Raw genomic sequence first — 26,450 nt, forward strand, 5'->3', positions numbered from 1 at the left:
GTCCCACAATGCACCAACACGGTAAGTACCAATCGAGGCAAAGTGCATATTTTACATGGTGCAAGTTTAAAATCCATCGCTGCTTTGTTAATGTTGCCACAATACCTTAGCAAATGTCCTTTCTCTACATCGCAAGAGGTGATACAATATCCCTCTCGGTTCCCTTGCCTCTTTCCTTATGGTCAAGTGACTTTAAAATGGAAATCCTGGATTCAGAGCGGGCCAGTCTCCCGACATCGATATCCCACTGACAACACTTCGTATTTCGCGGGAGCTCATGGCCCTGCAGGGCAGCCTCGGTAGACCACGGGAACGAAGCATCCCGCTGCTTTACAACTAGCTAAATGAAGAAATTGCTGAGGCACCGGTAGAGTAGATAATCGCAGTTATTATGCCTGTGGGCGGCAGCACGTGTTTTCAGTCTGACGTGTTTCAACTCCATGGTTTTAATCATAGACAAACACTTGCAGCCTTGTCAAAGTCCCAGTGTCCCACAAGGCACCAACACGGTAAGTACCAATCCAGGCAAAGTGCATATTTTACATGGTGCAAGTTTAAAATCCATCGCTGCTTTGTTAGTGTTGCCACAATACCTTAGCAAATGTCCTTTATATTTATATATCTATATATATATATATATATATATATATTACCTACTGGCGGTCGCCAGTAGGTAGTTATAGTTAGTCTCGGGGGGATTCGTCAAGCGGGGGCTGAGATAAAAGGGGGGTCCCAAAACGCGTTTTTCCCATGCATTTTTCCATAGGACCTTTAGACACAGCTACAGCCCGAACGGCTGAACAGAATTACTAGAAATTTGGCAGAGAGGTAGTCCTCAGGTCAAGGAAGTGCCTTTTGTAGGTTTGGTGTAAATCTGTTCAGTAGATTCTGAGAAAATAGCCTTTCAATCAATATATATATCTGAGCCCGCTTACGGTGCGCTTACGGTACGCTTACCGTACGCGTACGGTGGCGTGCGCGAGCGCGATTCTGATTGGCTCTTAGATCTTAGTAAACATTCGAATCGGCCGAAACCAGGAAGCGGCGGCCGCCATTTTCTCTCTCGCACTGAGAGTGTGGATTAAAATACAAAGCACAAAAACATGTAAAGGGGCTGTTTGGACAGCTCCAAAACACCTAGCCATGTTGAGGGAGTCCCCAAAGATCCCCCAAGGCCAAAAACCGAATTTTTATTTTTTCGCTAATTTCGCCGATTACGCTTACCGTACGCGTACGGTAAAAAAATATTTTAAAAAAAAAATTATCCACACTCTCCCCACCCCGTGTGCAAATGGTGCCCGAAGGTCACCATTTGTGCATGGCTTATAACAGGTGTGAAAAATTAAAATATTACCTTTCAAAACGAAGTGCATCATATGTCCTCCATGTGCGCACGGTGCGCGAAGCGCATCGTGCGTACATGGCCCACCGTGCGTGCACGGCACTAACTGCGTAAAGTGGGCGCGCGGTGCGCGAAGCGCACCGCGTGCTCACTGTGCGCGCACGGTGCGCGAAGCGCACCGTGCGCGCACGGAACGAACTGCGTTAAGTGGGCGCGCACGCCACGAATGGCGTAAAGTAACTTAGCATTTAAAAAACCGTACAAATTCACTGAAAAAACCATAGGTTTCACACACGTTATAGTTAGGAATTAGCATTTAAAAAACCTTGCAAATTCACTGAAAAAACCATAGGTTTCACACATGTTATAGTTAGCGGAAATTTTAGTGATAAAAAACCAATGAAATTCCCCCGTTATAGTTAGTGCAGGCAACTATAACTCACGCGACCGCAATCTTCTGCTGATGACATATGTGTCTTTATGAAAAAAAAATATTTGTAATATATGTATAGCTAAAAATTTATGGAAGACATGGGCAAATAAGTGTCTAAATACAGTATTAGCATCAGCAGAGGATTGCGGTCGCGTGAGTTATAGTTGCCTGCACTAACTATAACGGGGGAATTTCATTGGTTTTTTATCAGTAAAATTTCCGCTAACTATAACATGTGTGAAACCTATGGTTTTTTCAGTGAATATATATATATATATATATATATTAAGCCTGGGCAAAGCGCTACGCTCGCGTAGTTTGCGCTACTTCGTACTACCCGAATTGCACGTAGCACAGTGCAAACACTTGTAGCGTAGCGGTCATATTTTGCTTGCTCGCGGTCCTCAACTTCAAGTTGGCGACCGCGAGCAAGCAAAATAACATCTCGGCGAGACTATTTCCTCGTTCGCGATCAGCAACATCAAGTTGGCGATCGGGAGCGTGGAAAATAAACCTCCCGGCGAGATTCTCAACGCGGGGAGGTCAGGTTTCTCATAGCGAGTGGTCGCGTATGCTTGCGACCGCTCGCGATGAGAAACTACCATTCTGCGTTGAGAAAGCTGCCGCTTAAGTAAAAATCTACTCGAGCGGCAGAAATCTACAGCTCGCACTGTGCAAGATGCCGTTTTCAATGATTTCACAGTGCCGGATGCTTGTTCGCCGTGTAAGCCATAGCTTTTCAACATTGCATACTAAGCAAAACAATACTTATAATAAACACTTAAACTGAATTTGTTTAAAAGGACCCAAACGAAACACTGGAAAACGTTTGTAACTCTCTGTAACAATTACTCTGCATCTCTTGAATCTACTTGGCGCAAACTGCTGCCAATATCAACGACTCATCCCCCCCCCCCCCCCCCCCCCCCCCCCCCAGGGAGCGCTGAAGATACTTGGTAATCCTTCAGCAAAGACAAAGCGCCCATTAACTCCTAATTACCTGTTCTCAAATCGAATACGAAGAATGAACAAACTTACCAACAGTAGGCACCTCAGATGCCTCAGAGTCCTTTGTGGAGTGATCAAGAAGATAAAATGGTGCAAGCTTGCAAAAGAGCGGTTTCAGTGTTGGCAATTCGAGTCAACAGAAGCATACTGTCCACCAAACCTTGAAAAAGGTATAGCCTTCATAACAAGATGGCCAGATCTAATCACTTCTTTACACAGTTCACTAGCGGGGGAAAATACATAATTCAGTGAACAAACTAAATTCTGGTCCTAGTCTTACAAGCCTAAAACCTTGGTAATACAGTACACTAAAAAACTTAAAGCCGATCTAAGGAAAGCAAGTAAAACGCTTAAGTGTCCTACTACAAATGAAAAGGTGAAGCACAGGTTAATTGAAATGAGGAGAACATATCGGAAACGTCTTTGGGAGGCAAAAAAGAAGTATTACGTAGAGCAGTGGCTCCATCTACACGAATTGTCTGGGCGCAATAAACTGACCATATCTGGAACTATGTTACCAGTCTACAGGAAGCCACATATAACGAGCATTTGCAATGCAAGAGTCTCGCATTTGTGAGAGTTTAAGCTATTAGTATTGTAATTGACAATGCCTTTTATTTATGTCTTTAAACCCAAAACCTAAATAAAAGGCATTGTCATTTACAATGCTAATAGCTGAAACTTGCGTGAATGCGAGACCTATTGCACTGCAAATGCTTGTTTTAAAATCTCCTACTTGTCTGCTCAAAAATGTTGGCATGCATGAAGTAAAGTCTACCATGAACAATCAATGAACGCCCCCTCCGGGCGGGATCTGTGTTGTTTGGTGCATTTGTCACATTTAGGACGTCCATTGAGGTCATCTGCATCCATAATTTTATACATGAAAGCATTTAGACAAAACTACAGCTGTGGAAAATATCCCTACCTCTCCCATAATGAAGCTGTGCTGATAATTCAGTTGGTGTACATCACATCTACACTCCGAGAAGCACATAACATGCTATATACAGCATGAAACTTAGCATGACATAAAACACACTCCTGGCACCCACTATCTATTCACACAATGAAGATTGGAACCATTGATCATTTAATGTCCATTAACCAGGCACTGATTTCATCTGAGTACAAAATCGATTAAGAGCCTTGCTGTTGGCTTACACAAAATCCATGAGACAAAATATGGTTCATCTAAGAAGCTGGTCATTCAGTACATCGCTTATGAAACCCATCCTTTATCATTAAGGGTGTCCATGTTGCACCACATATGGGGTTATGGACTTTCCTTCAACAAATAATTTTCATCATTAATATCACTCCAAGAAGGTGAAGTGAAGCAAAGACCGCAACTCTCAGATTGCACTTATTTGTTTAAAGAAAACCCAGAACTAGGCTCTCAGATTTCAAAGAAATAAGCATATCTAGAACATTTTGCAACAAGGTAGACTAAACTCTTACATCCTTTCAACGCACTAGGGTAGCAAAAGTGTACATAAGCCAATTCTTTACAGTCAGCGGATCACTATTAAATCTTTGTAATAGCTTTTAAGGGAAGGAAGAGAGCTTTACAGTGCACCTTTCACACGGTCACTCAGCTTACTATTGGTATGCATTCACAAAACTAATTACTTGGTTCCTACCACCTCCAAACCATTAGGCAGACACATGCAATTTGAAGGACTAGGAACAGAGTTAAAACTTGGCTTCTAAATGACACTGGCCGCTCGATTAAGGAGAAACAGCAGTTCCACCTTGTTAGACCTGTCACCATTGGCGTGGATCTCCTTCCATTTTTTTGCTGTTGCCTCCGATATTTTTGCTGGTGTTAGATGCTTTGGGCACTGTGCCACTGCTGTTCAGTGCCACAGTGCAAGTGCTCCCTATGATACATTGATGTATGGATTAGTGACTCCATGATTGGGTTATTTGGTTTACTTGTCAGACCCTAGTACAGTGCACCATGGGTGCCCAGGGCTTGTAAATCAAATGCTGCTGGTGGGCTTGCAGCACTGGTTGTGCCATCCACAGAAGCAGCCTGTAAAGTGTGTCTCAGGCCTGCCATTGCTGAGCCTATGTGCAGTCTGGTACTGCCATGTTGACTGGCCAAGTGTACCCACTTGCCAGACCCTAAACCTTCCCTTTTCTTCATATCAGACACCCCTAAGGTAGGCCCAAGGGCAGGGTGCATTGTAAGTATAAGGTAGGACATGCCTTGGTGTGTGTGGCATGTCCATATAGTGAATTACAGCCATTTTCGTTTTTCACTATTTCAAGGCTACCTGTTCCCTATAGGCCAGTTTGATTATAACATCTTATAATCCTAACTGACTCGGGGAACTAGGTAGAAATTCGAGTTCAGTATGCCTGAACTCAGAATGATAAATACATCTTTAAGTGAAGTTGGTTTTAACATTCTGTGTTTGAAAATACCACTTTTAGAAAGTATGTATTTTCTTGCCTAACTATCCAAGCCTGCCTCTGCTAGGTTGTGTATTCCTTGTCTGGAGTTTGAGTGACAGGGGCTAGGGAATTCCAGGAGACAGGGTGAGTCAGCACAAGGCTGAATAGAGAGATCTACATGGAGAGTGGTGGGAGGAGTTGCACCTGGGACCTGAATAGGGCTGGGCCTGCCTTCCACAATGCTGGCTCCACCTCCTGTGGTGCGGCTGATGTTCCTGGCCCACACTGTCAAAGGAAAGAAGGAGTCATGTAAACAAAGTGCTCCAGGACTGACCAGAACTGGTTTGGACTAGGCAAAGGCCTCTCTGCCTTCAGAGAACAAAGAGAATATGAGTATAAAAGGGGGGACCCAGATCCCAGAACTTTGGATCACTTTTTGGGAAACAAGAAGAACCTGAGGAGAGGAACCAGAGAGAAACTGAAGGAGGAGACTATCCCTAAGCTAAGTGCTGTTTGGGGGATGGGCCTGCAGTGGTTGCCTGACTGCCAAAGAAAGGAGAAAGGAACTTTGTGCTACTTTTATCAACTTGTAAAGGATCTCCAAGGGCTTGAAGATCGAGCTCTCAGGGACAACAGACTTCACCAACCAGCTCCCCTGCATTCCCTTGCTGGGAATTTGAAGTGCCTACTGTTACGCTGGGCCTTCTGAGAGACTGCGTGTCGCTGGGAGCTGGCAGCGCAACTCACGGAGAAGAAGCGTGCCGCCGCCGCATTCGTCGCATCACTGAAGAAGGGTGCTGCCGCTGTCGCATCGCATCACCGAAGTGCCTCGCATCACCGGAGAAGAGTGTTGCCATCGCCGCAGACGCCATCGCATCACCGGAGAAGCGTGTCGCAGGGCCTGCCGTGGCTCAGAAGATTCGCAGAGTCGCCGTTGTAGTTATCGCATCAAGCATTGCATCGGATCGTCATTGCATCACGGCGCTGCTGGTCGCATCGCCACGAAAGCGCAGTAAGAAACCGACGCATCACCTCCCCACGCCGAGAAGAACCAACGCATCATTGTCCTCTATGCAGCAGTAGGGAACCAACGCATCACGTTCTTGCGTGTAAGGAACTGACGCATCACCTTCCCTGCAACTCTTTCGTTGTATAGCGTTACGCATCCAAAGGTACATTGAACATAAGTGTTGCATTTACCATTTTAAGAGAACTAAGCTATTTCTACCATTTTTAAAGTACAGTATTGTGGATTTTTGTCGTTTGTGGTCTTGTGTTAAGCCTATATAAAAATACTTATTTTTAACATACAACCTGTGTGGTGTCCATCCGTAGTGTTGTCGCTGTATTACTCTGTGTTCACAAATGCTTTACACACTGCCTCTGAGATAAGCCTGCCTGCTCATGCCAAGCTACCAAGGGGGTGAGCAGGGGTTATTTTAGGAGTGTACCCCCTTACTCTGACTAGAAGCAATGGTCCCTATTTGGTCAAAGGTACCTACCTCTGCCAACTAGAGACCCCCAGTTCTAACACACCTTCAACGTCAATTGCCACTTGATTATCGGCATTCATGAAGCCAAACGTCAAAAAAGCCTCACTGATTCAGGTATAAAAAAGATTTAAATAATTATTGCGACACAGAAATGTCAAACTTTTTCAGAAGTAACAGTTAGAAATACACAAAGCTGCAGTAACGGTCACAAGCACAGGCATAACTTTTCTTATGACGAGATCAGTTAAAAGTGTTCCCAACCTTCCAAGAACCAGTTGTACTTACTAGGCTACATCTGCTTGTTGCAGGCACATGATATACTTCACTGTTTTCGCCTGCCGCCTCCCAGGACCTTTCACAGACCGCTGGCAATGTAGAATATGTAAGGCAGCCATGTTGGAAGGGTGTTATTTTCACCCCGAAAATGCACGTACATGCCTATCAGTAGTGAAATATTATAAAAATAGTTACACTCACGTAAAATTTCAAGAGTGTAAACAATTGATTTAAGGGATACAAAACAAACCAAATCCCCCTTAAAAAGAAGCCCAAACAAATCCATATCCTACCAAACAAAAGCCCAACTGCAGATCAATATGTAAAATTGCATAAAAGTTCAAAAGGAGGCGCTCCGTGGGAGTCAGAACTGACCCAACTGTAGTGTTAAGAGGAGGTGGGAGGGATAAATTCTATAGTTAAATCTAAATGGCTGTGCAACCAAAGCTGAACACGGGCAAACAGTAACAGAGCAGGAAAAAAAATACTTTCCCAAAGAACAGATGACAGAATTTAGTTCATGCTGTGTGGGAGGAACGGAAGAGAAAAAGGAGGAACAAAGAGGCAGGACTGGCCACTAGCAAGCAAGGATTTTTAAAGGACACTGAAACAAACAAATCAAGAGCAGGGGGATGGTTTTAAGCCCACAAGAGAAATTACAATAAGTCTTCAATGCTCAACCTTAAAAGAAAACTATATATTGCAAGACAATTGGGTGGCACACATGAACACACAGCGAAAGAAACGTCTCTGAAGATTCAAAGTTTCCTAATGAGAGGACCACAATAGCAATACGAATGGAAGAGCCAATCGGACCGAAACTTGTTTAAAAAAGTATTGTAGACAATATGAGAAGATGGGACGCCTGGCCCAAATGGTTTACCAGGCACACTATTTAAAGTTGACAGAGACATTTGGTCGCAGTACTTAACATCATTGCACCAAGCCTCCTGTACGTACGCCCAGGTCCCGCAGTTGTCCATATTGCACCTGATATACAAACAGTGGAACACAGAGGAACTGGTAAACTACCTGTTGATAGCTTTATTAGACATGGAGGCCAAAGCATATGCAAGGATTCTTCTAAAGGACCTTAAAGATTGGGCTGAAAAAGGTAAACTAATACCCTATTATCAGACTGGGTTCAGGCAAAAGTCAATTTGCTCTCATATCTGGCCCACCGTTTGAACTGCTTTTCTCAGCCATCGATATTCGCTTGCTTCGTGGACTACTCCGCGGCCTTCGACGGAGTGGACAGGCAAATGCTATGGAAGAAATTAGTTCCTTGGGATATACCCCAAACAACACCCAAAGCAATAATTGCACTGTACTCTGATACATTGATACGAGCCAGACTGGTTCAGGAGACAAGGTATCAGAAAAAATCTTTCCAAATGGGTGCATTAAATGTGGCTGTCTATTGGCCCTGTTGCTTTTCAACCTGTACACCGCTGATTTGGGATTCACGATGACAAAGGCAAAATCATTTTTTCCAATGATGGGGCAGCGCAAAATCTCAATCCTATAATATGCAGACGATTTAGTCCTCCTGGATCAAACAAAGATAGGATTACAGCCGTCGCTGAATGAGCTCTATAAATACAATTTGAGCAACATACTGGTGGCAAATGTTAACAAAATTAAAGCAATGGTTTTCGAGAAACTTAAAGGGAGAACAGAGAAAGTCGGGAAACTGGTTTCAGCCAAGATTGACAACTCCACAACATATAGCCATCTGGCTATGGGACATGAGTAAAGCACTAACCCATCTAAGATCAATGGCGAAAAAAGAATGCAGTCTACTTTTCGCACAATGGTTACGTTTTACAGCCCATCTGCCATAAGGGTAATTAAGGCTAAATTAGTTCCAGCAATCTTGTGTGTTCAACAAGCCTTTCTGTCTAAAATAAATTCTGTCCTAGGCAAGCTGCAGTGCATTACCTACAGATGTATATTCCAGCTACCTCAGTACACCTGACTGGTCCAAACTCGACTGGAATTTGGAGTATCAGAACAAGATCTAGTATGCAAGTTCCAATTCCTTCGATATTACCATCAGATAATCAATGCTCAAGATAGGGCATTAATAACAGTACTGCAAGAGATTTTTTTTATGAACCTGATACCTCAACACAGCAAGCTATGACCTAGATCTGTATTAAACATTAGTGTATTTAAGACTAACACAATAGAAACCAAAAATCTGAGATTAATTGTGCTCTGTGTACTTTGTATCTTGTATAAGGAGTTTTAATAATGTAATGTTCATTTGTAAACATTTCAATTAATCATATGCAATAAAATTAAAATATTAAATTCAAATAACTATTCAAACGTCAGACCTGCTGGTCATGCCTTCGTACTCCTACATCTGGATGATGGTAAAGCCCAACTGCATGCCTCACAGACTTCACACTGGCCTCACTTTAATGGCATCCGTACACTGCAGCATGCCACATCATGGGTCTGAAGAAATATGACCACACCATCCTCTCCTTAATGGAACTCCGTCTTCCCATTGCCATTTCCCACTGTCTTCAAGGTCAGTAGCCTTAACTATAAAGCCATCACAACTGACTCCCTGCCTATCTGGCTGATAAGTATACCATCTCTTGTGACTTTCTGCAACTGCAACCAGGACGCTATCAAACTGGAGACAAAAGTGCCAGAAAGAAAAAGCTAGACAACAAACCTTACCCACCAGTGCACCTAGGATTTGGAATGATCCACGAGGACTGCCCTTTCCATCTTCAAATTACTAGAATTACAAAACAGCAGAAGACCTGCCTCTTTAAAGACTAGTACATTTCTATACAGTTAATAATCCACCTCCACACCGAGAATGCAGCAAACTGCCTAGATTCATTGTGTCTGGATCCCAGTCTCTGACCTTGTAAAGTGCACCACTGACTTTCGGCTAGCATTGCTCTCTAAAATACCACATACACAGATAGTAATGAATAGCTTCACACTTAGGCTTGTCACATTGCTTTCAATTATTTACAACTGTGAGATCCTAAAAGAAACCAAACACCTCCCTTAAGTATTTAGTTTAAATATGTATCATCAGCAAACTTTATTTGGCTATACTTTAAACATTCATTTTCTTAAAAGATTTATTAGAAGACACGGTGGGCGCAATAGCTACAGTAATACACAATAACCAAAAATTGGTTACTATATACGTATGAATATATTTCATAGCACTGTATTAAAATGCTACTGTAAGAAATGTAATTATATTTGGAATGGGTGACTACCCACCTCAAGAAATAATCCCAACCCATCAGGGGAAACCCTCAAAGTCACTAAATTAACCTGAGCTCAATCCCCTGGTAGCTAAGACACAAATCAGACGGGCTTAACTTGGGTCAGTGTTTAAAGTATTTTTGCAGTACAAAACAGTAGGCAGAATGAAAAATAAAAATTCTCAATTACAAAAATCAAGTACATTTTAATAAACAAAATGACAAAAATCTAATTATGGGAACCGGATATATGAGTTTTTAAGGTTTTAAGTAGAAATAGGCCCAAAAAGAACAAAGCATCAATGATGGCCAATATTTGTGATAGACTAGAACTTAGGTGCAGTTTGAAGCTAACTGCGATGGAGCACAGATCAGATACACCAATCAGGTTTTTAGACTAGAACTTAGGTTCAGTTTGAAGCTAACTGCGATGGAGCACAGATCAGATACACCAATCAGGTTTTTAGACTAGAACTTAGGTGCAGTTTGAAGTTATGTTATGTTATGTTACAGCGTTCTTTTATAGCGCACGGCTACTCGAAAAGAGTGTCCCGGCGCTTTCCACCTGCATCTCAGAATAAAAATAACACAACACAGCAAAAAAATGAGAAAAAGAACTGAAACTGAAGCAATAAGAACAGCCTAAAGATTAAAAAGCCAGGTCTTCAGGCTCTTCCTGAACTGGAACAAATTGACAGTGCTGCGCAGCGAAAGAGGAAGCGAGTTCCACAGCTGTGGGGCTTTGCAGCTGAAAGAGCGCCCTCCCGTGCGGGCCTTCCTCACCCGAGGGACCACCGCTTTGTAAAGGGATTCCGAGCGCAAGGAGCGGACTGGTCGATAGAAGGCTAGTCTCCGCCGCAGGTATCCAGCCCCTGATCCAAACAGGGCTTTGTGCATCAGAGTCAGGGATTTAAACTGGATCCGCTTCCGGACAGGCAGCCAATGTAGCGCCTGAAGCAGCCCGGAAGCTCGGGCTCGTCTACGCAGGCCAAAGATAGCCCGGGCGGCAGAGTTCTGTACCACCTGTAGGCGCTGAACTAGGTAATCAGGGAGGCCAAGGAAGAGGGCATTAGCATAATCAAGCCTCGAACCGACGAGAGCCTGCACAGTAATACGCCTGTGCTCCTCAGACAGCAGGGGCAGGAATTTACGGAGCATTTTCAAAATTCCATAACAGGTGCCAGTCAGACCCAGAATGTGTGTTCGCAGCGATAGCTGGTTGTCCAGCTTGACACCCAGGTTTTTAGCCACCAAGGAAGACTGTGCAGGAGGGCTCATGTCGGACGGCCACCAATGCTGCCACTCCGGATCGACACCGCAACCAAAAAACAGAACCTCGGACTTGCTCGAGTTGGCCCTTAGACTGTTCCGTTGGAACCAGTCAAAGACCAATGTAAGACAGTCCCGAATTCTCCCTCCATCAAACTCCTGGTCTTTCCCGCATGTGAAGAGGAGTTGCGTGTCGTCGGCGTAAGAGATGATCTGGGCCCCATATGCTTCCACCAAGGCCGCCAAAGGGGACATTAAGATGTTAAACAACGTGGGGCTCAACACAGATCCCTGTGGAACCCCAACTCCCAATGGCGGCATCTCGGCAGAGCTCTGGGAAACCCAGACCGTCTGGCGGCGGCCTTCAAGGAAGGATGTAAACCACCTGAGCGCTGTCCCCCTAAGGCCGATGTCATAAAGCCTCGCTAAGAGCGCCCTGTGGGGGACGGTGTCGAAGGCCGCCGATAGATCTAACATGACCAGCATCGCCCTCCCGCCGACATCAAGAGTCTCCCTGATGATCTCAGTGACCTCTAGCAATGCCGTTTCCGTACTAAAATTAGGACGGAAACCGGATTGAGATGGATGGAGCAGATTGTTAGCTTCCAGAAAGCGCGACAGGACACCGTGGACGTGTTTTTCCGTGATCTTCGTGAGGGCCGGAAGAAGTGAAATTGGCCTATAATTGGCCAGAACCTCGACGTCGAGACCCGGTTTCTTTAGGAGGGGGATCACCATCGCTCTCTTCCAAGAGCTGGGGACCCTCCCCTCCCTCAGCGAGGCGTTGAGGATGGGATTAACCAGCGGATTCACCACCTCCGCCATCCCAGCCAAAAATTTGGCGGGGCAGGGGTCAAGTGGCGAGCCAGATTTCAAATTGGCCAACAGCTGCCTGGACGCATCGCTGGAAACAGCAGGAAAATCAGACAGCACCGCCGTCGGTGTGTGCGGAAATCCGCACCCAGCCCCGGTGACGCCGCTTCCATCCTCCGGTCCTTCCACAAAGGAGGCCTGAATCGCCTTGATCTTATTAGTGAAGAAGCCGGCCAGATCACCTGCCCACGTATCTGAAGAAACTAGAGGGGGCGATTGGGAACTAGGGGTCGTGAACTCCTTCACAATGGTGAAGATCTCCTTACAGGAGTTCGCGGAAGCCTCGATCCTCCTAGCCAAATAGTCCCTCTTAGCTCCCAGAATGTCCCGATGGTAGGCCTTCACCACCGCCTTGTAGGCGAGTTTAGCCTCCCCATCATACAAACGTCGCCAGGCCCTCTCGGCCACCTTACATTGGCTGCGAGCCACACGAAGAGCCTCCGTAAACCATGGTGCAGATTGCCGTGCCACCGTGGATCGGAGGGCTACCTTGGGGGCCAGATCGTCCAGCCTATCAATGAGCCACCGCTGCAGAGCCTCAGTGTCGCTATCCAGATCGCCCGAAAGATGGCATGGGTGATCCAGAAGCGCCTGTTCCAGCATGTCAGGTGTCACTCTGTGCAGCGCTCTCGAGGTCGGTCTAGACAAGACTGAGGCACTGTTATCCGGCCGCGCACTCTCCAGCACCGAAAATCTGATCAGCCTGTGATCGGACCAGAGCACCGGCAGGGTGTCAACCTCCGTAAGAGGGACAGATGAAAACACCTGATCCAGGGTATGCCCCTTCTCATGGGTTGGCCCCGACACGAACGGTAACAATCCCAGTGGAGATGTAATATCCAACAGTTTGACCGCATCCGAGTCATCCGCTACGTCAAGGTGGAGGTTGAAATCACCAGCCATGACGCAGTGCTGTGAGGTCAGCACCAACTCAGAGACAGCTGTCTGCAGATCTTCCAGGAAGGAACCCAAAGGGCCTGGTGGCCTGTAGACCAACAACCCCTTCAGGGCCTGGCCCGGGGACAGTCTGAGCGTGAAGGCGAGCGACTCAGCGCTCCCGATGGAATTAAGAGGAAGAACTGAGCAGGAAACGCTCTTTTTCACCACTACCGCCACTCCCCCGCCTCTACCCTTCACTCTATCCTGCCGGAAGATATTGTACGCCGGAGGAATGGCTGAGAAGACATCCGGATTGGAAGCCTCTCCCAACCAGGTTTCGGTAAGTAGCAGGCAAAGGGGATTTTCCCTAACAAGGAGATCGTAAATATGCAGGGCATGGCAGCCTACCGACCTTGTATTCAACAGCAAACAAAGATGCTGTGCGCCAGCCGTTGCAGGGCGAGGAACATTAACATGGGTCCAGAAAGGCGTCCAGCCACAACACGGACAACGGCGTTTACCCTTAAATCGCCCCGGGAAAACGGAACGGCAGGAGCTAGAGAGGCCCCGCAAATCCCGCAACCTCGCAGAGGTATAACAGATCATCTCAGCCAGTGTGTCACCGGACCAGCTTCCCCCGCCGCCCCGTCGCCTCCGGGACGCTGACGGGCGCAGACGGGCAGGACTCCGGCACGACTCAGGCTAAGCGAGGGCGTCCACCTGCGCGTCACGCTGCGCGTGAGGGAGCGACTTTAAATAGGCTCTCCAATCAGCCCTGAGCGTGCGAGTCCGCTCCAAGATGGCGGCCGCCGCTGGCTGAGGTGTCCCAAACAAAGATGGCGCCCAAAATGACCCCCAGGACCCGGACCCACCGAAATGGAGGTGCTTAGCAGGCAGAAAATGCAGTTTTTTAAATGCAGGTAAGGGGAGAGAGGGGCGCAGGCTACAGGCAAGCAGGCTAAAAGCAGGGAAAAATCAAACAGAAAAACGAACCTAAATACAAAAACCAGGCAGCATTAAAATACTCTGTGCTAGTATCAGCGCGAGTGCAGCGATGTGGTAGATGGTCTGACCAGCACCGCGCCAAAGCCCGCCTTAAATAGGCTCTCCAATCAGCCCTGAGCGTGCGAGTCCGCTCCAAGATGGCGGCCGCCGCTGGCTGAGGTGTCCCAAACAAAGATGGCGCCCAAAATGACCCCCAGGACCCGGACCCACCGAAATGGAGGTGCTTAGCAGGCAGAAAATGCCGTTTTTTAAATGCAGGTAAGGGGAGAGAGGGGCGCAGGCTACAGGCAAGCAGGCTAAAAGCAGGGAAAAAGCAAACAGAAAAACGAACCTAAATACAAAAACCAGCTAACTGCGATGGAGCACAGATCAGATACACCAATCCGGTTTGTCCTGATCAAAGACTTTCTGACTTACAGTCCCAGTCTGTCACAGGAATACACTTTTAAAGCCCCCCACAACATCAGGGGAGGCACGTGGAGACTCCGAGGGTGTCAAGCAGCGGCCAGTAGCAGGGTCCAGTCCTCGTCCAGTTGCTGCTGGATGCTTCCAGGAAAAGACTTCTTGTAGCTTGTTGTATCCATGTAGCTTGAACAGGAGGCCAGCCTTATGACACTTAGAGGTCACAGGTAGGGGATCCAGTCCTCTTCTGTTCTTTCACAGGTTTAGAAAGTGTTCTGAAGTGGGTACCCCGAGTGGGTGGGAATGACTCCTTAGCATGCGCTAACCAATGGGGTTAAAGAGCTGGGACCAAACCTACCCACTGGGAATTTTCAAGATGATGAAAGATTGGCCACACTAAACCTCATGCAGATTGAGCCAGACCCTCAGAGAAGACTTGGGCGCCTTAAATATCCACCTAATCAATTCCACCCCCACTCATAAAGCAGGCCATTTGCATTTGTTGGACCCTATTTTTTCAAACATTGCTGGTCTCACTACTAGTCCCCCTTGCCGTTATTATGGTCGGACCGTTTTGCTGTAACTTTTTTTGTTCCCCGCTACCTGCCCCCCTCCCTTTCCCGCAGCTTTCAAGCCTAAGGTGATGGCCAGAAATTGGCCTATACTCGACTTGTCTGCCCTTAACACTTGTGTATCCAAACCCTCCCCCCCCCCCCCGAACTTACCAATTTGATCGACCATGATCAACCCATTGTCAACAGTTGGCTCTGAAGTTCCCTGAATACTGTCGCTCTCCCCTCACTATCGCAAGCACAATGTGAAGAACTGGCAACTTTCTTTGTGGTGAAAGTGACCAATATTACATTTTGCTTTAAGCTTAGCCAGCTGTAACAAGTCCAAGTTCATTAGCTCTAGTTTTCCCTTTAACTCTACTCCCTCTCTGCCTGAGAAAGTTAGTCAACTGGCTACGTGCCATATGCCGGCCCAACTGCATTAATTTCCTGCCCTAGATTCACTAAGTTTCTGTGAATTTTTACTGTCTTAAATCTGGCTCTGTACTCAATCCTTTTCCTCCAACCAAAATGTGCACCCTGAGTCCTCATCAGGTGTCTCTTTTGATTGATCTTTTGAACTCTTCTCTCCAGGAGGGTTCACTCCACAAAGCCTGGAAGCATGCCATGGCGCGCCCTCTGCTAAAAATAAAAACCCATATAGACTCGTCTAACTAGTCCAATGTTAGGCCTGTCGCCTCACTACCCACTCCGAGAAGCACGTTAATATCCATCTTACGTCCCTTCATGGAAACGCAGAAGGCCTTTCAACCCTCTCGGTCAGGATTCAGAGCTGGGCAGAGCACGGAATCAGCCCTTATGGGAGTTACTGAACACCTTAGACGGCTCCTGGACATGGGTGGCACTGCTGTGCTGATCCGACTGGATCTCAGCGCGGCCTTTGACACTGTTTCATGACACTTATCAAAAGGCTGACACTCCTGGGTACTCAAGCCTGGCTCTCCTCCTTTTTGACGGACCGCACGTTTCAGGTCTTTTCGTCGAATGACATTTCCGGGACACATTTGCTTACTTCTGGTGTCCTTTAGGGATCTGCCCTCAGTCCTTTACTCTTCGATATCTATGTCTGCCCCCTGGCGGACTTAGTGGAGAGCTGCGGCCCTACTCTATTCTCATATGCAGACGATACCTAAATTATTATTTTTTTGTCATCCGAGCGAGATTCCACCCCAAAAGATCTAAACTTCTGCCTAGGTCTTGTCCCCACTTGAATGAATTCCATCTCTCTAAAATTGAATGGTGACAAGACCGAGGTCATGGTTCTGGGGACACCAGCACTGGCCTGCCTTGCTGGGGGCCCCCGTCCATACCGACAAGGTGAAGAACCTTGGTTTTTGGCTAGACTCCACCTTGTCTGTGAAGCCTCAGGCTGCGATGGTGGCCTCCTCGTGCTTTGCCACTATGAGGTGGCTGATAAAGCTCTTGTGGATACTTCAATTTGTTGCTCAAAGAACAGTCATTAAGGCTTTGATTCTGTCCAGGTTAGATTATGGTAACATCTTATATCTAGGATCAGACAAGTCTGTGATCAGGAGCCTCCAAGTGGTTCAGAACTCGGCTGGCAGGCTCCTGTTCCAGGTTACTAATCTCTCCCCCTGCATCCGGCCTTCTCCTCGACCTTCACTGGCTCACTGTGGAGAAGCGTATCACTTTCAAGGCACTCTGCTATATGAACAAAATACACTCCCACTCCAGACCTCCGTATTTGCAAAACCTTGTCTCTCCCTACCATTCCCCCAGCTCTCTACGTTCCAGCAATCAATCTTCGTTCACCATTCCTAGAGTCAGGTGTGCCCAGATGGGCTGTCGCTCTTTTAGGGCCGAAGCTATGAAACACACTCCCGGAACATCTGCTATGCTGCACCTCTCTTCTCATCTTTTGGAAGGAGCTGAAAACCTGATTATTCTAAGCTTTCTCCTTAAGCTGTCATGCCCAATGCTCAGTGCTGGGTAACCCTCTGGGTAGCCATGCGCTCTACAAGATCTAAATAATAATAAACTTGGACTCTGAGGGCAAGTAGTGTTTGTGGTGAGTGTTCTGTGGTAATCCTAGTGTCCTTCTGTATCTAACACTAAAATCCTGTTTGAGACAGCCACTGTACTCGCAACAAACCAAAAGACATAAGTCTGGTGAGACAAAAGCAGAGTCCTTCAGCAACCAAACTGTGCACCCACAACTATTGTCTTAGTATCTTGTTCTCTCCCCTCTCAAGTGTGCCCCAAGTGATATATATGAACACAGCACACCTACCACACAGGATTTGACACTCAAGCAGGTTTTGACACTGCAGTGTCCGAAAGGATGCCAATAGCCCCCATCCTGAATAGTTAATGGGATTCAGAGGAATCATCACTGCACTCTCAGGTCTGCTATTGTTTTCTCCTGGGAGGCATTTACACCTATTCAGGGCTTCTTACTGGCTGGGAGAGGGTAGAGAGCAAATGCAAGTTAGCCCCCAGGAACTTCAGGCAGGGAAAATGTAAAAATATCTATTTTTCCTCTGAATTGGATTTTTTAAAACTAATTATTTTTGTAGCTGGTCCCATTTCAAAGGTACAGTATTACTATTTTTTGTACTTTGGTTTTCTACAGAGGACAGTTAGGCATGCTCCAGTAAAAATAGCTTTAGGGTGATAGTAACTGTAAGGACAGGTTAACATTAAAATTCAATATGTCCTACTTTTAAATGCCGCACTCCTTCATTTGTGGGCTACAAGGCCTACACAGCGGTGATGTATTATTATTTTAGAAAAAAGAGTGGGGTGGGTGTTGCCAGTTAAAGGGTTTATTTTGACAGGGTTCGGTGCATATTTGTTCATTGTTACAGTCAGCCTACAGTGGTAGGCCTGAAGCCATGTTTGCACTGCCACTAAAGTGGATGGCACAATAGGTACTGCAGTCCACTAGATTCATTGAACTTCCAGACACTGGCTACACTTTGTACAATATATTACGTACTTCTAAGCAAGTGTTTTAACAATTAGAAGTATGCAAATTCAGCCACGTTTAAAGGGAGAGCACAGACACTTTACTACTGGTTAGAAGGGGTAAAGTCCACAGAATCCTTACCAGCTCAAATATATGGTCCAGCAAGAGGTGGACAACGCAGGTTACTGTGCAAAAAAAGGTGGGTTTCGTACAGCTACAATATCCAATTTAAAATTACAAGTTTCAACATACAGCTGTGTGCCATAGCAAACTGACTCGTCTTACCCCATGATTTCAGTTTGTGGTAGATCATTAAGAATACCCGCTAATTCAATGTAGTCATCATTGCCTTTCAAGGAATGAAAAGCAATGTTTGAATTGTTAGGAAAGTAGAGACTTTAGACATGTTTTGGTGCTCTGTGTTCCGTTTCCAATTTCAATGGAACATGCAAACCTTGAATATTTCATAATTTAGAAACAGTAATTTTGTTTTGCTTATCTGTAGATAGTTTTATGATAGCTCTTTTTGCTGAGATCTCCCAATCATGGCTGGATACTAGTTTTTCAGCTGGTAAATTCACTATGCAGGCTATCGTAAGTTCCATATGTTCCATTGTAAAAAGAAAGTTCACAAATTGAACAGGTGTCCTTCAGAAGCGATCCTAGACCTCTGGTGTTCATACCAGGGTATCCTTATCCTCAATCGTGTTTCTGTCATAAGTCAAAGCTCCAACAGATAGAATTTGAAAGGAGATGAGAAATAACCAATTTCTCTTGTATACCTGGTCCCCTGCACTGTTCATACAGAAAGGGAAGAACCCCTAAAACCTCAATGTCGCCTTCAAAGTATAATGAAATAAAATGTCTGTTTACAGTGCACATATATAGAACTAGAGCAGTGGAATCTAAGAGGTGAAGTATATAGAAATCAAAGAATCTTGTATTCCCGTTTTACCACTTCCATTGTCTCTGCTGCATGGGAAGGGGGAATTGATGGTGTTGTGGTGGCAAGACCTGAAGTGAGTTCTTGTGGTACTCCTGACGTTTACATGCAACAATGACTAGTACATTATGTACTGCTCACCTGTGCTTCTGTTTTTTTTGCCTTGGTATTCACAATTTAAAAGTGTCAAACATAAAGAACATCAGCACGTGGCTTCCCTCCAAAACGGGGTAAGATCTGGCTGCCAGGGGTGGACTATCTAAATGCAACCTGCATTTAGTCAACAAGTAACTTTGATTGCTATATACCTCTTCTGAAGTTTAGTCTGTGTTTATGCGGTCACCCACTACTGCAATGTTGTATATTTTTTTTAGTTGTCCCTGCTTTTCCACAAATGTAAACCAACACGGTTTATAAAATAATACATATAGAATGCTCGAGCTTTTTTGGGATCTGTATTCTGTTCTCAAAAAATATTGCTAACCTTTATCCCCAGGTTTGGCTGCATGTAACTTTTGATTCTATTCCTAAACTTCTAATTCTCCACATATTCCTTTTCGACATGGGTATTCTTCCCTGATTGGCTCTTGTAATATTTACCTTTTGAGCTTTCAGCATTGCTTGAGAACCATTATGTTCTCTCACTGTTCCCTAAATAAGATGAAACTGGGTATACTGCATCACTGCTTCCTACCTAAGATGTTGCTAGAAATGCAGTGTCCCCGGCATTTGTTTTTCAGTCGTGCCGCTGTTTGATTTTTTTTTTTTGTCAGCTTCAGACGATGGAATTCTGTTAATATTCTATCCCCTGTGCTGTAATTTCAACAAAACCTGATCCTTTTTGGTGCAACATATTGTCTGTGCCACCCTTTGTGTAATCTGAAGTTTAGAGAAAAGCTGGCTTAGTTTTAACTGATTTCTACACTTGGGAACCTCTAAAAGATTCCATTGTACCAGGTAGACATGACTGACTAAGCAGCACATGCACGTTAGCTATTGAGGACAGTGTAGCAGCAATCAACTTTAATTAATCCGTTACCCACGCACACCTGTCTTAAGTCCTAAAACACGATTGCTGATAGCGCGTATGCTTTTTAAAGGATTTTCTGTACTTTCACTAAAAACATGGACCATATGCAGTGTATCATAAATTTGTGGTTTAAGACGCTGAAGCTGTGCTCTGTCTTCAACCCTTCTCTCTTTGTGTCCTCTCAGGAAGCAGAAGCCCACAGGACCTGTTATCAAGTTCAAAAGGTACCCACCGACATCCTGATGATTCAGTCGGAGCACACAGGCAGGGTGGACATTGTCCAGGCCGAACTTTCGGAACTCGAAAAGGACCAGCTGAAAGGTGAGAAGGAAGTCTAGGTACAGTGATTCTGTCAAGGCTGAGCAGGGGACCTTGAAAAGTGATAACACAGTGGGAATAGTCAAGACTGAATTGTAGGACGTATATAGGAGAAGACTGGGTTGTTGCTGGAGATCAATAGCATCTTGACTTCAAGCATTACAGATACGTTTTAATAGCAAGGTATAAACAAAGGTGGATAAATTCAGATTGCTTACTATATGAATGGATCTCTTTTTGGATGATCACCCCATATATATATATATATATATATATATATATATATATATATATATATATATATATATCACAAACAAAGTCTCCAAGCACAAGGAGCCCCCGACCCTTCAGGGCGGCCTCATGGAACAGTGAGCATGGAGCAGCTCACCAATAGTCATCACAACAAGGCAAACAAATGAGGCCCATTTCTTAGAGCAAGTCATTTATTCCGAAGGCAGCAGCACACATTTTCCTTTCCTTACGCGTTTCGGCGGATGCCTTGATCACAGGTTGGAAATGATTAAAAAAGCAAAGTGCGTCGTGCATGCTTTAAATACGTAATGTCACATGACCAGTTCGTAAAAAATACAGGTTCCACAATGCATTGTACTGAGTTTAAAAATGTTCCACATAAAATCTCAGTAGATCTGTTATTAAGCATGTGCAAAAATCGTTCTTTCAAAATACCTGCATTGTTTCAGTGGCAGTATAACTCATGCAGCCATATGTTTGTTCTTATTTATTCCTGCAAGTGCTCACAGTCAACGTCGGTCTTCGTAAAAAATCATTGCTCCTCAGAACGGTCAAAAGCGGGATGTCATCCCGTCTGACTCCCTTCCACACAGTCATCTTATTTCACGCTCGTGGCATTTCCTATTGTGTGTATATATATATATATATATATATATATATATATATATACACACACACACACCTTTTCAGCTGATGTTTTTTTGACATGTATTGCATAGGGCCCTGTTTTCCGGGCCCTAGTGCATGTGCTCCGACGCCCCCAAAGTACATGTACCTTTGCTAAATCCCGATTGGGTCATTTCACTTACTTATAAGACCCTGGTAAATGAGGTTTCCGGCGCTAGTACGTTAAGTGTCACTAGTTGACTGCAGTACTAAAATTGGGACACCACTGCAGTGACCAGGCCAAAACATGATTCTAGGCACGCCACTGTAGCCTATTAGGGCAGCTTTGAGCCTGCCAACTCGACATGGCACCATAAGCCAGGCCAAATCCTTCCATTTTAGGTCTGACCTAAAGACTGCTTTACCTGTCTTGTGAACCTCATGTTTTACAATAAATATCATACAAAAATACATACAGTCAACACTCTTTCACCATTACATGTCATTCAAATTATATTCCCTCCCACTCCAGCAGATGGTATTGATCAACCGACCAGCCCACAATTGGGAATGCCTTCACTTTGAGTGACTGCATTTTTCCCTTACACATGTACCTAAATAAGAGTTCCCCAAAACCAATAAGCATTGAAAATGCAATAGGTCTCGCCTTTGATTAAGTTAGAGCCAGTTGCTTTGCTAATGGTATTGTATAACAAAGCAAATGGCTTTAACTTAATAAAGGCGAGACCTATTGCATTTTCAATGCTTTTTGGGTCTCGCATGGCGTTAGCAGCGCACAGTGTTGCACTCGCCATGTGAGGGCTTTTTGTAATCAATTCTCAACATGTGCACGCGTACGGAGGGACAAAGATGGCGTCAGGCTGTCCACATGCAGCTGCAAATGCACGCGCATGTAGACAGCCCAACGCCATCTTTGTCCCTCCGTACGCATGCACATGTAAAAAGCCCTCACATGGCGAGAGCAGCGCTGCTAACGCCGTGGGGCTGTCCACATGCGTGTGCATTTTTACATGAGAGAGAGGGGGCGGCGCTCTCCTGTCCTGGGCGCACTATGATCTTCTTTGCCGGGTGTAGGGAAGCCCTAGTCATTAGAAGGTACTGGGCGCTTCCTTGTTTGTTTTCAGTTTTTGCACTTTGTTTTCGCAATACTTAAGACTCCCCTCTTGCCCAGGTGAGTCCCTATCTGTCTCCCATAATTCTAGTTTTTAATGGGGTTATGTCACTTCCCGGTGTCTCGTGCCCTGCCTTGGGTGCTTCTGTCTGACGTTCACACACTGCTCGCGCCACTCCACCCCTCCCAGGGAAGTTACGAAGTAAAGTCTGCTTTCCACTTACGGACAAAATGTTAACGCTTGGAAAATTGAAAGGTTTGATAGACTGTCTTATTATTATATATTGTATAAGCCCTCCATGGGCACGTCTAACATAGCAAGAATGGATTCATGGAAGCATAAACATTCTATAAGCTTCCAAATACGGTAAAGATACATTCAATATCACTTAGGCGAATCCCTGATTGCATTTTAAGATTTTGTGTTATACTCGTGTTACATTTAGCGGATTGAATACTTTTGAAAAATAAGTATACAGACTGGTAAGTACCATTTCCAACACGTAAATAGGCGTATAATATATTGCTGAAATGAAAGTATGTAAAGAGACCTTTGCAATAAATACTTACTGATGACCTGTTACTGTACCGAAAAATGTGTCATTGATGCAAAGTCAATGCACTATCTTCAACGTAATGAATGGTTATAGACCATATAATAAGCCCCCTCTTTCCCAGGCTAGCTGCTGACCACTGTGCCCTGATGAATCTCAGACAAGTGCCTAGGCTAGAGGCCCATTCAAGCTTAGGTAGCTCTTGCCCACCTCTCATTGGCCAGTCCTTGAAGAAGCCCCGCCTACTCTAGCCAGAACGCTGGCCTCTTCCAACTTTCACAAGGTGATTAGGTGCAATAATCCACATATCAGCCTGCTTCCTTAGAGGGCTAACTGTTTACCTTTAACCTAATCACTGCTCGTGTTTTTGTAATGAAGGGTGTTAACTTAAGCCTTTCAGTCGTTTCAAGCGTAATCCACACAATTCACCTTCAAGGAGGCTGATTAGTTTACACAGTGCTCGGGCCTTGCTGCGCCCAGTCATCAGCTAAATCCCCATCTCTCACTGTCCAGGGAGGGACCAAGGCAAAAAGTGCTCTTTTGCACCCTTATACTAAAATATCTCTAGTGAATTATGTTTACACGCAAACAGCAAGCCTGCGCACTAACACCAACACAATTCCAGAAACGCCCGTGCACTGCTCCTAGAGGCACACCACAGCGCCAAGAAGCTGTGGAAACTATTCACGGGGCACTACAAAAAACTGTGTGATAAGTGATAACATAGCATTAGCTCATTCTTTTAATTTGTATTGTAACATACACAGGCACCCACATAGAAACATACTCACAATAAGAAGAAAAAAGTGAAAAGGAATCATTTGAATATACATACTTATCTTACTCCACACTTGCCTGCTCGATGGACAGTCTTGAGGCAAACAAGCTTACCCCTCTAAATCTATGCAAGACAGATTCCAGGGAGGATGCATGATGGTTTGGGAATCCAAAAACTGTTGCAATTCCCAGCATATTGAAGGCGCACACCTGCTCTGGCAGGATTTAGGATTGTTTTCTCAATCAACCTCCGAGTATTAGACTGGTCAAGTGGGGAGACTGCACGTAACCCTAGAGTTTTGTGATCTTACACAAAATAACTTATTCCTTACAGTGTTCTATATTGACCTGAAATAAATACATCGCAAATATTTGCAGGAGGTATGCAAAAACAAGAAGGTGATGGATGAAATGCTTGAATTAATCTCAGACACTGACAATCGCTTGGGCCGCATCCCAACCCATCGTTTTTCACCCAGCATGCCACCTCAGTTTGGACCCAGCCATATGCAAATCAGTCTGCACCCTGCTACCCATGGGAATAGTCCAGACTGAACTGCTAGGCCAAGTCCTCCCTGAACTGGAACACAAGCACACTGGGACCGGTTTAACCCTAGTTAGGGCTCTTCAGGCAGGTATAGTTTAGTTTCAGTGGCACATTGAGACTGATTTGCATATCGCATTTACAAGAGTTTGAGCTATTGGCATTGTAAATGATAGTGACTTTTATTTATGTGTTAATTATAAAAACAGATAAATAAAAGGCATTGTTGTTTACAATGCCAATAGCTTAAACTCTTACAAATGCGAGACCTATTGCATTGCAAATGCTTGTTGTTCAGTGTCATCGATCCCTGAGTGAGTAACTGCAGGGTGTGTGGCTTACTACTTACTGTTTACCCGCCTTCACTCGTCGCAGCATTTGCACTCCTGCTGTATAACAGCTGCCGCCCAGGGACCCGCGAGGCGGGGCTCGCCCCTCGCCTGCTATGGGAATTCCAGTCACGCGAGTTTCACTGCAACGGGAAACTCATTGGCCCGAGGGAGGGAAAATTTACCCTTTTGCCTCATGGGCTTCCACTTCCACGTGGGGGTGGGAGCCGTTTCCTGAAATTCATGTTTTGGCTTCGCCCAGCCCGCAGGTTAGTGTAAGCCGAATGAATTACGTTCTGTGTCGGTGGGCGGCAGCAGAGTGTCTGGGTGAAGCAAAGCAGCAGTCTGCCCTTGTTGCAAGCGTGCTTACCTGACCTCATGTTCCACAGTCACCAGGCCTCCATGAAAGGAACTTGTAGTTTGTACGCTCATCTGTCCAAAAGCTACAGTTTATTTCTTTGTAAAAGTACATAACTTCATAACGATAAGCAAATACCTTTTTAGGTACCTGAACATGAGCATCTGTGCACTCATGAATCCAAGCACGCATGGCCGGTCGCGGTCTCAGGACTGCACAAGCCTGCTAACTGTGCGCCGCTCTCGATCCTATGATGAGGAGTCCTGGTGGTGGTGGTGGTGGTGGTGGTGGTGGTGGTGGTCATGGTCATGGTGGTGGTGGTCACGTTCAGTTCACCGTGTTCCCTTTTGGCCTTACCAGCCCCCCTCGGGTGTTCACGAAAGTGATGGTGGTGGCCCATCAGCGCAGATCAGGGGTTTCAGTCTTCCCCCATCTCGACGTTGAAGGCGGGCTCGCCCCAGACAGTCGTCTCCCACCTCCAGACTACTGCCGACTGCCTGTATTTGCTGGGGTTCTCCATCAATGTGCCGAAGTCGCACCCGATTCCCTCTCAGAAGCTCCTCTTCATCAGAGCGGTTCTGGACACGGCGCAGTTTTGGGTGTATCCTCCCGAACAGCGAGTCCGGGATATTCGGGCTCTGATTCCGATCTTTCAGCCCTTGTCCTGGGTTTCGGTCAGAGTGACCCTGAGGCTGCTGGGCCTCATGGCCTCCTGCATCCTGCTGAGCATTCATGCCAGATGGCATATGCAGGCTCTGCAGTGGGACCTGAAGTTCCAGTGGACACAGCATCAGGGAAACCTGTCCGATCACATCCAGATCTCGGAGGGCACTGCAAGACAGTTGCAGTGGTGGCTCACAGACCGGCATTGGGTCGACGGCAGATCCCTCTCCCTTCCCCAACCGGAGTTTACAGTGGTGACGGATGCGTCCCTCCTGGGATGGGGCGGCCACATGGGAGAGGCGGAGATCAGAGGCCTCTGGTCTCCAGAGGAGTCCAAGCTCCATATCAACCTTCTGGAGCTTCGGGCGATCTGACTTGCACTGAAGACATTCCTTCCCTCACAAGGGGAGAGTAGTGCAGGTGTTCACAGACAACACCACCGCCATGTGGTACTGCAACAAGCAAGGTGGGGTGGGGTCGTGGATCCTCTGTCAGGAGGCCCTGCACCTCTGGGGGGAACATCCAGAACAACGCATGCGTTACGTCGCATGCGTTTACGTCGCAAGCGTTCCCAACGCAAGCGACGTTACAATGCGGGCCATTACGCAGCGTACCATTACATCGCATACGCATTTAAGACGCACACGGTTTTACATCGCATGTGTGGTGTAATGGACGCGAGCGGAGGACCACCGGGACGACGCGAGGAGGGAGAGGTAAGGGGGATTGTGCTTAGAGTGTAGTGTTTAGCATTTAGGGCAGTGTCTGGTGGTTATAGTGTAGGGCAGTGTGTTAGGCTTTAGGGTTTAGGG

General features: G+C 45.8%; 1 protein-coding gene and 1 pseudogene across 15 annotated transcripts in view; one reads left to right on the forward strand and one right to left on the reverse strand.

Annotated features, from left to right (window-relative positions):
• The window catches only part of TMED8 (transmembrane p24 trafficking protein family member 8), a 108,156-nt gene that overhangs the window by 26,366 nt on the left and 55,340 nt on the right, over window positions 1-26,450 (forward strand). For all 15 annotated transcript variants that reach the window (XM_085626653.1, XM_085626659.1, XM_085626647.1 and 12 more), the window contains one exon: window positions 20,291-20,426. In XM_085626653.1, the coding sequence (XP_085482779.1) occupies window positions 20,291-20,426 (136 nt within the window). The remainder of the gene's footprint in view (window positions 1-20,290; window positions 20,427-26,450) is intronic.
• LOC146799210 (proteasome maturation protein pseudogene) lies at window positions 18,414-18,813 on the reverse strand (annotated as a pseudogene).

This window comes from Triturus cristatus, chromosome 9 (assembly GCF_964204655.1).
Source record: "Triturus cristatus chromosome 9, aTriCri1.1, whole genome shotgun sequence".
NCBI lineage: Eukaryota > Metazoa > Chordata > Amphibia > Caudata > Salamandridae > Triturus > Triturus cristatus.